The sequence below is a fragment of the Carcharhinus amblyrhynchos genome, chromosome 23 (genome assembly GCF_965287045.1).
Source record: "Carcharhinus amblyrhynchos chromosome 23, sCarAmb.v2.hapA, whole genome shotgun sequence".
Taxonomy (NCBI): Eukaryota; Metazoa; Chordata; class Chondrichthyes; order Carcharhiniformes; family Carcharhinidae; genus Carcharhinus; species Carcharhinus amblyrhynchos.
Window position 1 is genome coordinate 408,993 of NC_137346.1, and position 17,059 is coordinate 426,051.

Here is a 17,059-nt window from a genome sequence, read left to right on the forward strand (position 1 = left end):
ATGAAAGGGGTCCACCATCTGACTTCCTGATTTAGGTGTATATAAGAGATTCAGTATTTAGGAGTGGGATGCATGATTCATTTTGATAACAAGAATACAGAGAGGCAATATCAGATAAAGGAACTGCAGGAGCAGAGAAACATAGGTGTATATATGTATATCCCATTGAATATGGCAGAATGGCAGAGGACACTTTGTTAGCATGAGTCGCAAAGCACACAGTATCTGAGGCTTCACTAATAGAGACACAGAATATGACAGCGCAGAGGTTAGGCTGAACAAAGAACAAAGAAAATTACAGCACAGGAACAGGCCCTTCGGCTCTTCAAGCCTGCACCAACCATGCTCCCCGACTAAACTAAAACCCCCTACCCTTCCGGGGACCATATCCCTCTGTTCCCGTCCTATTCATGTATATGTCAAGATGCCCCTTAAAAGTTGCTACCATATCCGCTTCGACTACCTCTCCTGGCAACGAGTTCCAGGCATCCACCACCCTCTGTGTAAAAAAACGTCTGCCTCATACATCTCTTTTAAACCTTGCCCCTCGCACCTTGAGGTTATCCTCTTGCTCTGTATATATGTACAAAAAGTCTTGGGATTTTCCTTAATCCTATTGCCCAATGCTTTTTCGTGACCCCTTTTAGATCTCCTTACTCCTTGCTTAAGTTTCTTTCTACTTTCCTTGTATTCCACACTTGCTTTATGTGTTCCCAGCCTCCTAATTTTGACAAATGCTTCCTTTCTCTCTTTGACTGGGCTCACAATATCTCTCATTATCCAAGGTTCCCAAAACTTGCCATACTTATCCTTCATCCTTAAGGAATATGCTGGTCCTGAATCCCTTTCAATTTAACATGAAAGCCTCCCACATGCCAGATGTTGATTTGCACTTGGCTAAGATACTAGTTTGGCCTCAGCTTAAATATTGTGCCAGTTCTGGGCACCTCAGCTTAGGAAGAATGTGAAGGTATGGGAGACAGCATGCAGAAAAGATTCATGAGAATGGTTCCAGGAATGAAGAACTTCAGCTATGAAGATACACTGGTGAAGCTAGGAATGTTTTCCTTGCAGAAGAAGGCAAAGAGGAGATTAGATAGAGGTGTTCAAAATCATTAGGAGTCTGGAGTACTGTGTGCAGTTTTGGTTGCCGCACTTGCGAAAGGATATATTGGCCTTGGAGGGAGTGCAGAGAAGGTTCACTAGGCTGATACCAGAGATGAGGGGGTTAGCCTAGGGAGATAGACTGAATAGACTGGGTCTGTACTTGTTGGAGTTTAGAAGGCCGAGGGGGGATCTTATAGAGACATATAAGATAATGAAGGGGATAGATAGAGTAGAGGTAGAGAGATTCTTCCCGCTTAGAAAGGATAGCAGAACTAGAGGGCACAACCTTAAGATAAGGGGGGAGCAGTTTACATCGGAGTTGAGGAGGAACTTCTTCACTCAAAGGGTGGTGAATCTCTGGAATTCTCTGCCTGTTGAAGTGGTGGAGGCGACCTCGCTGAATATATTTAAGTCACGGGTAGATAGGTTTCTGATAGACAAGGGAATTAAGGGTTATGGAGAGAAAGCGGGAAAGTGGAACTGATCCACTTCAGATCAGCCATGATCTTATTGAATGGCAGGGCAGGCTCAAAGGGCTAGATGGCCTACTCCTGCTCCTGTTTCTAATGTTCTTATGTTGGACAGAGTGTATAGGGAGAAACTATTACAACACTTGAAAGGATTAAAACGAGTGGGAAAAGAAGCAAAAGCAATGTGAGAAAAACCTCCTTTGTGCCACAAATGGCTAATGTCTAGAATGCACTGATTTGATTTGATTTATTATTGTCATATGTACTAGTATACAGTGAAAACTATTATTTCTTGTACACTATACAAAGCATACCATTCATAGGGAAGGAAAGGAGAGAGTGCAGAACGTAGTGTTACAGTCACAGCAAGAGTGTAGAGAAAAATCAACTCAGTGCAAGGTTAAGTATGACAGCAAAAGGGAATAAACTGTTCTTGAATCAGTTGGCACATGACCTCAGACTTTTTCCCGATGGAAGAAGGTAGAAGAGAGAATGTCTGGGGTACATGAGGTCCTTAATTACACTGGCCACTTTTCCAAGGCAGTGGGAAGCGTAGACAGTGCCAATGAATTGTGGTTGAGACAACTACAATCAAACATTCAAAAGAGAATTACACAGTAATCTGAAAAGGAGGAATGTGTGGGCTTACGGGAAGAGGGCAGGAGAATGGCACTAAGTGAACTGATCATTCAGACAGCTGACTGGATTGGCCAAGCAACCTCCTTCTGCATTGTAACAATTTTGATTCTGTAAGGGATTCAGTATCTGCGTCCCTGATAAAGGGTACATGAAAGGGGTTCAGTATTTGGGTTCCTGATCCGGGGGTGTTTGAGAGGTTTGATATTTAGTATTCCTGATACAGGGGTGGGTAATTGTTCAGAACGACTCCGATGTTTCTTCACCCGACTGATCCTTATATATAGTGGCAGGGTTGAGAAAACTGACACTCCAACAAAAGCCCTTTAACATCATTCCTGTCATTGCAACAGTTCAGTGACATTCTCCCAACCTCAGTTCCTGTCAAAGTCATATGTTGCTTTCAAGATATCAAAAAAGATATTGGAACAGCTCACACACATTCCTTACCGCCTAGTGATTGGTCTAGGATGAGAAAAGTTTGTTTAATTCAAGAATCCAATTCACGCAGAAATCTTGCAAACTACTTCTAATATGGTCTCCACTTCACTCAGTTATCTCCCAAGGGAAGATTCCATCAATCCACTTCTGACCCCCAAAATGATTCAGCAAAACATCAGATCACCCATCCATTTCCATTCAGAAATCAACTAATAATCAATATACAAGGCAGATGGGAACTTATGGAATTTATACACACCTAATGATGCAGGTTCAAAAGAATACGTTTCCTGTAGTTCTGGAGACAGGACTGTGCAGACTCCATTCAGATTTTCAGTGTTCCTACTAAGCCGTTTCCGATGTTGCTGACACAGCTGTAATATTATGTTTATTAGAACATAAGAACATAACATAAGAAATAGGAGCAGGAGTAGGCCATCTAGCCCTTCGAGCCTGCCCCGCCATTCAATAAGATCATGGTTAGTTCTCATTGTCAATCTTTTATAAAGTCACAATACAATCTATTCTATAACAACTTACAAAAAGTGGGAACAGTAAGATGGATGTGAACGTTATTTAACACTGGGGAATCATACAATAGTAGGGAAAATCAATAATAGGACAAACTTAAAGGCTTTATATCTGAATGCACATAGTGTTCAGAATAAAATTAGTAAGTTAACAGCGCAAATAAAGACAAGGGAGTATGATTTGGTTTGTGGGTCTAATATCCAGGGGATTCAGTGTTTCGGAAGGATAGACAGAATTCCTGTCATTGCAACATGACAATGATTCTATGAAATTGAAAGTTAGGTGTTGTAGCTTCGTTAATAGGAGGAGGGATCAGTGCTGAGAAATTATGTTGTCACTCAGAGGCACCTGCCACAACTCAAGGTTTACCAGCTGCCTACAAGTAGATCAGCGAGGACAAGACATGGCTTGTCCAGGTCATCTATGCAACCTTCAGCAAGAGTTGGCACCACAGGGACTTGGAGGGCATCTGCTGCCTGTGGCTTTGAAAGATACAGCTGCGTCTAAACATTTATACAACTGGCTCCTTTCAGGGGATCCACAGATCACCTTTGCAGCATCTTCCAGGTCTCCACAAACACTTCACTTTTTTTCACTTGTTCATGGTGCATCTCCAGTAGAGGTGGAAGCAGCCTGCCCTCTGTCATGCCTTGTTTTCTGTGATGACCATGCTGTGTGTCTTCCTAGGCCTGCTTTTGGGGTCCTGCTTATGGCAGTGGCACCCTCCCTGGTATTGGAGTTGAAGTTGAATCGGACACAGGAAGAGCAGATTCAGATGGGCTGGACACACCCTGTGTCACCTGAGTGGATGGCGCTGGGCTGTGCACTAGCTTCTCTGCCTCCCTATATGTGCCCGAGGGCCCCTAGCTTCCTCTTTGGGATAGAAGGGCAGCTGGAGTCTCCACTTCGGCCACCACCCTCACTGTGTTGACCTAGATGCCTCAGGGTGCTGACGCTATCTTGCCAGACAGAAGGTGGTAAGATTCCTCCATACTGTCTTTCAATCCGAGGTGTATAGCTGACATCCCTGCCTGATGTTCCCAGCTTTGCCTTTGGAGCTCCAGTAACTGAGACATGACTGAGTCCAGAAGCACGTCATCTGAATCAGCCTCAGGAGATTCCTAACCTCACTTCCAATAAGTCATCTGAGATGGTCGCAGAGGTGGACTCTTGGACATGGCTTTTAGAAATCTTGATGTTTCTGAAAGCGAAGAGCGATTTCATTTCATTTCATTTAGCTTTGACAAAAGGTCATCTGGACTCGAAACGTCAGCTTTTTTCTCTCCTTACAGTTGCTGCTGAGATTTTCCAGCATTTTCTGGAAATGGGCAGAGGGAGATTCCATTACTGCATGGGAAGGACCTTCAAATAGAGGAGATATGATTCACATTAGTTTGGTGTAATGGATGGTGATGTTCTTGATCTTGATTTGATTTATTGGTGCCTACTTCACCCTTGGCACAGGAGCGGTCAGGTCCTGCCTGGCTAGCCAAAGGGCTGTCTCTTCAAAATCAGTGAGGACTTCCAACTCTGGCATCTCTTTTCACAACTGGGATCTTTCCCCTGTATTATGAGCCAACTTGTCCTGCATAACAATAAGCAGGATGTGTGCTTGGCAGGTGATAAGGATGCCTGGCATGTGTGGATGGTGAGTGGAAGCAGCGAGGTGATGAGGATACAACTCACAAGGGAGATGAAGCCTGTGTGAGGAAAGAATGATGGTGAGCTGGCAGTGAGCAAGCTCCCTGTAAATGTGCGATCAGTGGATGAGCGTGAGAGTTGAGAGTGAAGGGAAGAGTGACTCACCCTGACGGAACGAAGATCATTCATCTTTTTATAGCATTGCTGCCTGTCCAACTTTGCAGGGAGTTGGTGCTAACTACTACTGCCACCACCTGCCATGCTGGGTTGGTGTCCTGATTCACTGGTGTATGGGTACGAGACATCATGTTGTTTCTCCATGGCATTCAGCAGTCTGGTGAGGGAGACCTCTGAGAAACTAGGGGAGACTTCTTTGTAGCCATCCTCTGCATTGCACCATGAAGTATCTGGGGATTGCTGGGGTGGCTTTAATGAAGCCACCTGTTGATTGAAGTACCCAGCTGATGACGGGGCAGGCGAATCAGAGGCTTGAATCCCCTGGAGAATTTTCTTCCAGATTAGTTAATAGGGCACGTAAATCCACCATCGCCACAGATGGGAATAAATGCTGCTTCTTTCCATCTGCTCTCCCACTCTGCCAAATTCTGGGAAATTCCACTCTACATTTCAGTTTCATAACACTCGCAACCTTTAAAATTATCCGCTGCATAATCAAAGCCATGACATTAATATGTTTGCCAAAATCTCGCTGCCGTTTACGCTGACAGGGTCTTACAGTCCTCACAAGACTGTGCCCCACAGCAGGTTTCCCAGCGGTGAGTGCTGCACTCAACGGGAAATCACAATGACAACAGAGGAACATCAAATCTCATCATCGGCAAGTGGCCTTCTGGCACCGCAAAACACACAGTGGAGGGGGGAAGAAAGTCATCAGAAAGAGGAGTAGTTCTAATACCAACATCTGGGAAACACCACTGTATACGCTTCCCCAGCCTAAAAAAGCTATTTACCAGTCTTATGGACTCAAAACGTTAATTCAATTTCTCTCTCCGGATGCTGCCAGATTGTTGAATTTATCCAGCATTTCCTGTTTTTATTCATCATTACACACTGCTTTCTGGGTAGAATTTTTCCAACCCTCTCATCATGGGAATCAGAGTGGATGGGGGTTGACCACACAAAGGTCCATTGACCTTGAGCGGGAATTTCTGGCTTTGGGGCGAGCGTAGCCAGAAAATCTCATCGCCAACTCTGTATCCATACTACCATGGTCCCTTTAACCCCATTGGCTTTAATGTTGTTAACAAGCATATTATGTAGCACTTCATCATTTACCAAGAATTGTGAGTGCGATAAGCTGATAGCCATTGCAAAGCCCGGCCGGATACGAGATTTCTCAGCTTCTGAAAAACACAAAACAAGAGACTGTCATTTCACACACTGACCTTACATAAGAGATGGACATTATTATATCCTTCCTATGCTGTTCATTGGTTATGTTATTGTTGTTTTTCTTTAAGTTTGTCATATGCTACTGAAACCAAAAAAAAATGCAAAAGCATATTGCCTTGTGCAATGCAGAGGATGGCTACAAAGAATACGCAGCAAGAAAACAGAGAAGTTTTCTTGCTGCGTTTCACCAAAAGTATCATGAGCAAAAGTAACCCTCAAACATCAAATTGAATCCTCTAACAGTTAAATCAGTCTGCCAGATCTGGAACAGTCTAAGGTCAGAGCCAAAAATTTCTCACAGATATTGGATAGGCATCAACTGTTAATTACGCCAGAATCCCAGTTTATTAAGTTAGTAAGAACTGACCATACTTTTGTGAGAAGGTACCAACAAATTTCATCCATCCATGGTACAGAACTATACTGGTCACAAAAGACACAAGGCCTATTCTAGCCTGTCTCTTCTGACATCCATCTCTGGAGCTGTGATTTTTCATAACTCTGTTGATAATTAATAAATCTAGAATTGAAGGTTTGTCTCAGTTTTATTGACCATGAAACTAGCATCAATTGTCACAAGAAACCACCAGATTCAATAATGTCCTTTAAGGAAGGAAATCTGCTGTCCTTACCTGGTCTGGCCTACGTGTGACTCCAGACCTACACAATGTGGTTGACTCTTCACTGCCCTCTGAAATAGCCTGGCATACGACTGGGTTTAAGGGCAATTAGGGAATTCATATATTCCCACAACCTGGCCAATTACTGCCCCACCAACTGCTCTCAATCATCAATAAAGTGATGGAAGGGGTCATCAACATAGTTATCAAGTGCCATTTATTCAGCGATAACCTGCTCAATGATGCCCAGTTTGGATTCCACCACGGTCACTCAGCTCCTGACCTCAGTAAGCCTTGGTTCAAACATGGAAAAAAGCGCTGAAATCCAGAGCTGAGGTGAGAGTGACAGTCTTTGACGTCAAGAACAGGCATTTGCCTCTGCGGCGAAGGTGGGTTTTCATGCTCTATTTTTAACTAATCTGGAAGAAAATTCTCCACGGGGTTCATGCTTCTGATTTGCCTGCTCCGTCATCAGCTGGGTGCTTCAATCAACAATTTGCCTGAGTCTGGTATCATGGGCAGCATAGTGGCACAGAGGTTATCACTGCTATCTCACAGTGCCAGGAACCCAGGGGCAGAGTTTTACCAGAAAAATTCTAATGCAAAGTTAGCATGAAAATTGGAGTTTCGGGTCTGTTGGTTGGGCGAGTTCAAAACTACAATTTTATACACTTAGACAACAAAAAAATGGCCTAGGCCATTTGCCGCCACCAGATGGAGTGGGCAAGGCTTAAATCACCAGCCAGCCTGATGTAACAGCAGAGGGAGCTACTGCGCACTTGCAGACCTCTGTGCTGCATATGCGCAATTGCAACAGCAGAGAGTTGACAGGTCTGACACAGAGAGAGAGGGAGAGAGAGAGACCTGTCAGGCTTCTGCTGCTGCAGCCACCCTCAGCCCAGCCATGCCCCAAGCTATCATGGAGGCCTGTGGCCGAATGTGAGCCCCACATTGCCTGGAAATATCACCCAAGCCCCCACCCCAGCCCCACTGATTGCAATGCAAAGTGTGCAGCGGGCCCCCTCTCTTCCTCCCTAGGCGATTGGCTTGTCCCGGCCTGGCTCCACCTCTTCAGGCCCTGTCCCCTTTGGGCCTGTCCCCTTCAGGCCACAGCACCACAAGCCCTGTCCACTGGCACTTCCAGTGGGCAGTGCCAGGGTGCCAAGTTGGCACTGCACAAGGGCACCTCCCCCTTGCCCTTGATCTCTCTGGAGGACGTCAATGGCCTCCAGTTCTACCGGCGAGGCCATCATGAGTGGTCCCAATTCGTGTTTTCCTCACCAGAGAGAATCTCTCCCGGTGAGGCCACAAAGGTAAGTGTGGCCGGGCAATTATGTCTTGACTTCATTAAATCAAAACACAATTTAAAAACAATTTAAATAAATTATTCAGCCTCTTGCTGGAAATGGGTGGGAGGCTGAATGCGTCTGCCATCCAGAGCCAGTAAGATCGTGAGGGGCAAAAAAAGGGCATGAACCTGATTTCTTCTCTCTCACATGATTTTATTGGCTCGCTCCACCCATCAATGGATCGAGCAAGCCAGTAAAAAGGTTTGAGTGCAACTTTGGGTGACTCTGTGTGGGGTTTGCACATTCTCCTAATGTCTGTGTGGGTTTCCTCCAGGCTCCGGTTTCCTTTCACAGTGTAAAGATGTGCAGATTAGGTGCAGGGCATATTAAATCACCCCTTAGTGTCCCAAGGTGTGTCTGTTAAATGGATTAGCCATGGTAAATGTGTGGATTTACAGGGATAGGGATGGGAGCGGCCCTGGGTGTGATACTCTCTCAGAGAGTTAATGCAGATGCAATGGGCCAAACCAGGGATTTGATGATGCTATGAAAATGCTCTTTCAGAGAGTTGTGCAGACTCGATGGGCCAAATGGCCTTCTTCTGCACTTTAGGGATTCTATGGGGCCTGAGAAAACTGGAATCAATGGAAATTGGGGAAATCCTTCTCGTGGTTAGAGTCACATCTTGCATAAAGGAAGGTGGTTGGGCATCAATATCTCAGCTCCAGGAAATCAGTCCTCGGCCTAACCACCTACAGTGAAGCAGTCCATGCCCAAAAGCTTGGACAATATCCAGGCTTGGGCTGACAAGTACCATCTCCAACAAGAAAGAATCTTACCCCTCACCCATCTCCCCCCACCATCCATAAGGTAAAAGTTAGAAATGTGCTGAAATATTCTCCACTTGCCTGGATGAATACAGCTCCAACTGCACTCAGGATGCTCAATGCCATCCAGAACAAAACAGCCCGCTTGATTGCTACACTTTCCTTAAATATTCAAACCACTGACGAACAGTGGTAGCCTTGAGGGTTTGAAAATAGATAAGTCCCCTGGGCCGGACGGGATTTATCCTAGGAGGCAAGAGAGGCGATTGCAGAGCCTCTGGCTCTGATCTTCAGGTTGTCGTTGGTCACCGGTATAGTGCCAGAAGATTGGAGGTTAGCGAATGTTGTCCCATTGTTTAAGAAGGGGAACAGAGACTTCCCCGGGAATTATAGACCGGTGAGTCTTACTTCTGTTGTGGGCAAGGTTTTAGAAAAAATTATTAGGGATAGGATTTATAGTTATTTGGAGAGTAATGAATTGATTAGAGATAGTCAGCATGGTTTTGTGGAGGGTAGGTCGTGCCTTACTAACCTTATTGAGTTTTTTGAGAAAGTGACCAAAGAGGTGGATGGGGATAAGGCAGTTGACGAGGTATATATGGACTTTAGTAAGGCATTTGATAAGGTTCACCATGGAAGGCTTCTGCAGAAATTGCAGATGTATGGGATTGAGGGTGATTTAGGTAATTGGATTAGGAATTGGCTGGCGGATAGGAGACAGGGGGTGGTGGTTGATGGTAAGTATTCGACATGGAGTTCAGTTACGAGTGGTGTGCCTCAGGGATCTGTTTTGGGGCCACTGCTGTTTGTAATTTTTATAAACGATCTGGATGAGGGTATAGTTGGGTGGATTAGTAAATTTGCTGATGACACCAAAGTCGGAGGTGTGGTAGATAGTGAGGAAGGGTGTCTTAGTCTACAGGGAGACTTGGACAAGTTGCAGAGCTGGGCCGAGATGTGAAGGATGGAGTTTAATGCGGAAAAGTGTGAGGTAATTCACTTTGGCAGGAATAATGGATGTGTATTTTGCTTAACTGTTTAATTCTAGTTTCAGTTGCGAGTTTTTTCGGCGGTTTTTTTAAATTAGTTAGAAACCGGAAGTCGTCACTAGGGCGTCGACCGGTAGTTGTAGTTTTTTCGGGTTTAAAAGCACTCACCACTGCGAATCGGCCTCATTGTTCCGTTGGAGCAGAGTCGAGAGGCAGCGATTTTAGCGAGTAAGGAGGCAGTAAAAAGGTGCGTTTTTTTTTCTGTTTATTTTGCTTAACTGTTTAATTCTAGTTTCAGTTGCGAGTTTTTTCGGCGGTTTTTTAAAATTAGTTAGAAACCGGAAGTCGTCACTAGGGCGTCGACCGGTAGTTGTAGTTTTTTTTTCAGGCCTCTAACCCTATAAATTAGTCCAGAGAGGATACCCGATTCTCTACACTAGTAGAGAATCCCACCCTCCCACCTCCTCTAACCTAATTATAAGTGTGGGGAAGTTTTTTTTTTATTTTTTTACTTTTTTTTTGCTGTTACCTGTTTCAGGGATGGCAGTTCGGGCAGTGTGCTGCAACTCCTGTGGGATGTATGTGGTGAGGGAATCCAGTAGTGTTTCAGGGGATTTTACTTGTAGGAAGTGTCTTAGATTGAAGCTTCTGGAGGAGCGTGTTAAGGAGCTGGAGGTGGTATTAGATGAGCTCCGCATAATTCGTGAGGCAGAGAGAGACATTGATAGGAGTTTTAAGGAAATAGTCACTCCTAGTAATCAGTCTTGGGTCAATGTCAAGAGGAGGGGAAAGAAGCATGTGGGAGGAGAATCCCCTGGGGCTGTTCCCCTCCAAAATAGGTTTTCGGTCCTGGAGGCTACAGTTGAGGAAGCATCAACTGGGGATAGCCAAAGGGAGCAGGACTCTGGGGGTGAGCCTATTGTAAAAGCTCAGGTGTCTAGGGGATGCAAGAGATTGGGCCTCGTGATTGGGGACTCTACAGTTAAAGGGACGGATAGGAGAGTTGGTAGTAAGGGTAGGGATTCAGGGCTGGTGTGTTGCCTACCAGGGGCTGGGGTCCAGGATGTGTCAGAGAGGATATTCAAGACTCTTAGGGGAGAGGGTGATCAACCCCAAGTTATAATTCATGTGGGGACACATGACATAGGGAGGCTAAGGGAAGGGGATATTAAGCAGAGTTTCATGGAGTTGGGATGGAAACTAAAGGCCAAGTCAAACAGAGTGGTTATCTCTGGACTCTTGCCTGTGCCACGGGATAGTTTAGAGAGGAATAGGGAGAGGGAAAGTTTGAACTTGTGGCTGAGGGGATGGTGCAGGAGGGAGGGGTTTAATTACTTGAGCAATTGGGGCTCATTCTGGGGAAGATGGGATCTCTATAAGAGTGATGGTATACATCTGAACCAGAGGGGAACAAATATCCTGGGGGGTAAATTTGTGAAGGCTATGCGGAGTGGTTTAAACTGATTCAGAGGGGGGGTGGGATCCTGGGTAGAGGGGGTGAAAGTGAGGGGGGCATAGAAGGGGATGGCATTGCACGGCATTGTGAGGGTGGGGCGGAGCGAGGTTTGAAATGTATATACTTTAATGCGAGGAGTATTCGCAATAAAGTGGATGAACTTGCAGCGTGGACCAGTACCTGGGACTTTGATGTTGTGGCCATTTCAGAGACGTGGATAGAGCAGGGTCAGGAATGGATGTTGCAGGTGCCGGGGTACAAGTGCTTTAGTCGGAGTAGAGAAGGAGGTAGAAGGGGGGGTGGAGTAGCATTATTGGTCAAGGACTATATCACAGTGTCAGAGAGGAAGTTTAATGAGGATTTGTCTGTTGAGGTAGTATGGGCAGAAATTAGAAATAGGAGAGGAGAGGTCACCCTGTTGGGAGTCTTTTATAGACCTCCAAAAAGTTCTAGAGAGGTTGAGGAAAGGATTGCAGAGACGATCCTGGTTAGGAGTGAAAGTAATAGGGTAATTGTTATGGGGGATTTTAACTTTACTAACATTGATTGGAATAGCTATAGCTCTAGCTCGTTAGAGGGGTCAGTTTTTGTTCAAAGTGTGCAGGAAGGTTTTTTAACTCAATATGTAGATAGGCCAACTAGAGGTGAGGCTATATTGGACTTGGTGCTGGGAAATGAGCCAGGCCAGGTGCTAGACTTGGAAGTTGGTGTGCTTTTTGGTGATACTGACCACAATTCGGTTACGTTCACCTTAGTGATGGAAAGGGATAGGCATGAACCTCGGGTCAGTAGTTTTAGCTGGGGGAAGGGTAATTATGAGGCCATTAGGAGAGAATTAGGAAGCATTGGTTGGACTAGGAGATTACAGGGACTAGGAACGTCTGAAATGTGGAGTTTTTTCAAGGAGCAGCTACTGTGGGTCTGTGATAGGTATGTCCCTGTCAGGCAAGGAGGAATTGGTAGGGCTAGGGAACTGTGGTGCACAAAAAAAGTTGATTTGTTGGTTAGGAAGAAGAAGGAGGCTTATGTTCGGATGAGGCTTGAGGGCTCGGGTAGTGCAGTAGAAAGCTTTAGATTGGCTAGGAGGGAGTTGAAGAGGGAGTTAAGAAGGGCTAGAAGAGGGCATGAGATGACTTTGGCTGATAGGATTAAGGAGAATCCTAAGGTGTTCTATAGGTATGTCAAGAATAGAAGGTTGGTCAGGGCAAGATTAGGGCCAGTTACAGACAGTAGGGGGAAGTTGTGTGTGGAACCGGAAGAGATTGGAGAGGCATTGAACCATTATTTCTCTTCGGTGTTCACGCAGGACGATATGAATGTAGCTGAGGCGGTCACTGGGGTGAAGGGGTGTAAAATAGAAAGTATTGTAGTTGATACAGAGGATGTGTTGGATATTCTAGATGGGTTGAAAATAGATAAGTCCCCTGGTCCAGACGGGATTTACCCTAGGATTCTATGGGAGGCAAGAGAGGTGATTGCAGAGCCACTGGCTCTGATCTTCAGGTCGTCGTTGGTCTCTGGTATAGTACCGGAAGATTGGAGGACAGCGAATGTTGTCCCATTGTTTAAGAAGGGGAGCAGAGACTTCCCTGGGAATTATAGACCAGTGAGTCTTACTTCTGTAGTGGGCAAGGTTTTAGAAAGAATTATAAGGGATAGGATTTATAGTTATTTGGAGAGTAATGAATTGATTAGAGATAGTCAGCATGGTTTTGTAGCGGGAAGGTCGTGCCTTACTAACCTTATTGAGTTCTTTGAGAAGGTGACCAAAGAGGTGGATAGGGGTAAGGCAGTAGATGTGGTATATATGGATTTTAGTAAGGCGTTTGATAAGGTTCACCATGGTATGCTTCTGCAGAAAATGCAGATGTATGGGATTGGTGGTAATTTAGGTACTTGGATCAGGAATTGGTTAGCAGATAGGAGACAGAGGGTGGTGGTTGATGGTAATTATTCATCATGGAGTGCGGTTACGAGTGGTGTGCCTCAGGGATCTGTTTTGGGGCCACTGCTGTTCGTAATCTTTATTAATGATCTGGATGAGGGTATAGTTGGGTGGATTAGTAAGTTTGCTGATGACACCAAAGTCGGAGGTGTGGTAGATTGTGAGGAAGGGTGTCGAAGTTTGCAGGGTGACTTGTACAGGTTGCAGAGCTGGGCCGCGAGGTGGTGGATGGAGTTTAATGCGGAGAAGTGTGAGGTAATCCATTTCGGTAGGAATAACAGATGTGTTGAGTATAGGGCTAACGGGAGGACTTTGAATAGAGTGGAGGAGCAGAGGGATCTAGGTGTATGTGTACATAGATCCCTGAAAGTTGGGAATCAAGTAGATAAGGTTGTTAAGAAGGCGTACGGTGTCTTGGCGTTTATTGGTAGGGGGATTGAATTTAGGAGTCGCAGCGTCATGTTGCAACTGTACACAACTCTGGTGCGGCCGCACTTGGAGTACTGTGTGCAGTTCTGGTCCCCACATTACAGGAAGGATGTGGAGGCTTTGGAGAGGGTGCAGAGGAGGTTTACCAGGATGTTGCCTGGTATGCAGGGGAGGTCCTATGAGGAGAGACTGAGGGATTTGGGGTTGTTTTCACTGGAAAGAAGGCGGCTAAGAGGGGATCTTATAGAAACATATAAGATGATTAGAGGTTTAGATAGGGTGGATGGTGATAGCCTGTTTCCTCGGATGGAGAAATCTAGCACGAGGGGGCATGGCTTTAAATTAAGGGGGGGTACTTATAGGACGGATGTCAGGGGCAGGTTCTTTACCCAGAGGGTGGTGAGGGACTGGAATGCCCTGCCTGCTGCAGTTGTAAATGCGCCTAGTTTGGGGGCGTTTAAGAGATTGGTGGATAGGTTTATGGACGAAAAGGGATTGGTTTAGATTAGTGGGTCAATGTTTTTTTTTTAAAAATAAGACTGGTCGGCGCAACATTGTGGGCCGAAGGGCCTGTTCCGCGCTGTAATGTTCTATGTTCTATGTTCTATGTTCTAGAGTATAGGGCTAACAGTAGGACTCTGAATAGTGTGGATGAACAGAGGGATCTAGGTGTATGTGTACATAGATCCCTGAAAGTTGGGAATCAAGTAGATAGGGTTGTTAGGAAGGCATACGGTGTCTTGGCGTTTATTGGTAGGGGGATTGAATTTAGGAGCCGCAGCGTCATGTTGCAACTGTACAAAACACTGGTGCGGCCGCACTTGGAGTATTGTGTGCAGTTCTGGTCCCCACATTATAGGAAGGGTGTGGAGGCTTTGGAGAGGGTGCAGAGGAGGTTTACCAGGATGTTGCCTGGTATGGAGGGGAGGTCCTATGAGGAGAGACTGAGGGATTTGAGGTTGTTTTCGTTAGAAAGAAGGCGGCTACGAGGGGACCTTATTGAAACATATAAGATGATTAGAGGTTTAGATAGGGTGGACAGTGATAGCCTTTTTCCTCGGATGGAGAAAGCTAGCACGAGGGGGCATAGCTCTAAATTAAGGGGTGGTAGTTATAGGACGGATGTCAGGGGTAGGTTCTTTACCCAGAGGGTGGTGAGGGATTGGAATGCCCTGCCTGCTGCAGTTGTAAATGCGCCTAGTTTGGGGGCATTTAAGAGATCTGTGGATAGGTTTATGGATGGAAAAGGTTTGGTTTAGGTTAGAGGGTCATTGTTTTTTAACTGGTCGGCGCAACATCATGGGCCGAAGGGCCTGTTCTGCGCTGTAATGTTCTATGTTCTATGTGTACCATCTCCAAGATGCATTGCAGGAACTCACCAATGTCCCTTAAGCAGCACTTTCCAAACCCACGACTACTATCATCTAGAAGCAGATATCTGTGAACATCACCATCTAGAAATTCCTCTCCAGGCCACTCAACATCCTGACTTGGAAATATAGTTCCTTCATTGTCACTGGGTCAAAATCCTGGAATTCCCTCACTAACAGTGCAATGGGCATACCTACATGTCAAGGACCACAGCAGTTCACCACCACCTTCTCAAGGGCAATTAGGGGTGAGCAATAAAGTCTGGCCTAGCCAGCAACGCCCACATCCCATAAATGAATTTTTTAATATTTCCTTCATTGTTCATGTTCCCAGTAGGATGCAAGACTGGGCAGAGAAGTGGCAGATGGACTTCAACACGGATAAATGTGTAGTGGTCCATTTTGGCAGGTCCAATGGGATGAAGGAGTATAATATCAAGGGTAGGACTCTTAACAGTGTAGAAGATCAGAAGGGCCTTGGGGTCCGGGTCCATAGACTCTTAAATCGGCCTCGCAGGTGGAGGATGTGGTCAAGAAGGCGTATGGTGTACTAGCCTTCATTAATCGAGGGATTGAGTTTAAGAGTCGGGAGGTAATGCTGCAACTTTACAAGACGCTTGTCAGACCCCACTTGGAGTACTGTGCGCAGTTCTGGTCGCCTCACTACAAGAAGGATGTGGAAGCTATTGAAAGGGTGCGGAGGACATTCACAAGGATGTTGCCTGGATTGGGTGGCATGCTTTATGAGGATAGGTTGAGGGAGCTAGGTCTTTTCTCCCTGGAGAGGCGAAGGATGAGAGGCGACCTGATAGAGGTTTAGAAGATGTAGAGAGGTGTAGATCGGGTGGATTCTCAGAGACTATTTCCCAGGGCTGAAATGGTCGCTACGAGAGGACACAGGTTTAAGGTGCTGAGGAGTAGGTACAGAGGAGATGTCAGGGGTAAGTTTTTCACTCAGAGGGTGGTGAGTGAGTGGAATCGGCTGCCGTGGGTGGTGGTGGAGGTGAAGTCTTTGGTCTCTTTTAAGAGACTTCTGGATGAGTACATGGGATTTAATGGGATTGAGGGTTATAGATAGGCCTGGTAGGTATGGATATGATCGGCGCAACTTGTGGGCCGAAGGGCCTGTTTGTGCTGTAGTGTTCTATGTTCTATTCTATATTAATTCAAGTTGTTTTTGAACTCTTACTTGAGACTTAGAAAAGCCTTGCAGCAAAAATGAGCTTTTGAAAGCATTCCAAAATTCCTAAACATATAATTTAACAGTCAACTATAAAGTTGTTCTGATAGGTATTACCTGTGAGATTGATTTGTTCACATGATTTTCTTTTTAGATCACATTTCTCTATTCTCCCAAAGTTTTTGTTGTCATTGGTATACAGGGGAGAACTGACCAATATTCTATAACAAAAACACAAACATATAAATTAAATAAATCAAATATATAAATAAAATACTAAGTTTCATCATGCCCTAGATAAAACAAATCACAATTATTCCATCATACTGTGTCAGTATTTAACTTAAAGACTAGAGCTCACCATTGACAACCTATCAGCTGGGCATTGAGAGCAAGAGTTAGGAAATCATGTTGCCGCTATATAAAACTTTGGTTAGGCTGCATTTGGAGTACTGTTTGCAGTTCTGGTCACCACACTATCAGGAGGGCTTGGAAGCTTTGGAGAGAGTGGAAAGAAGGTTCATAAGGATATTGTCTGATGTCGAGGGTGTTGACTATAAGGAGAAATTGAATAAATTAAGATTATTTACATTGGAAACAAGGAGGCTACAGGGAGACCTGACAGAATTCTACAAAATTATGGAGGCACAAACAGGATGGATAGTTAAAGGCTTTTTCCCAGGTGCTCACTTTGTGTTCAGGGTCATTCAGCTCC

At 45.2% G+C, this 17,059-nt stretch overlaps 1 protein-coding gene across 1 annotated transcript in view; it reads right to left on the minus strand.

Annotated features, from left to right (window-relative positions):
- LOC145357476 (integrin alpha-E-like) overlaps positions 1-17,059 on the minus strand; it is a 453,795-nt gene that overhangs the window by 392,435 nt on the left and 44,301 nt on the right. Inside the window, exons 3-5 of the mRNA XM_080210848.1 lie at positions 16,462-16,565; positions 6,123-6,190; positions 2,914-3,028 (exon numbers count right to left, since the gene is read on the minus strand). Coding sequence (XP_080066974.1) covers positions 2,914-3,028; positions 6,123-6,190; positions 16,462-16,565 — 287 coding nt within the window. The remainder of the gene's footprint in view (positions 1-2,913; positions 3,029-6,122; positions 6,191-16,461; positions 16,566-17,059) is intronic.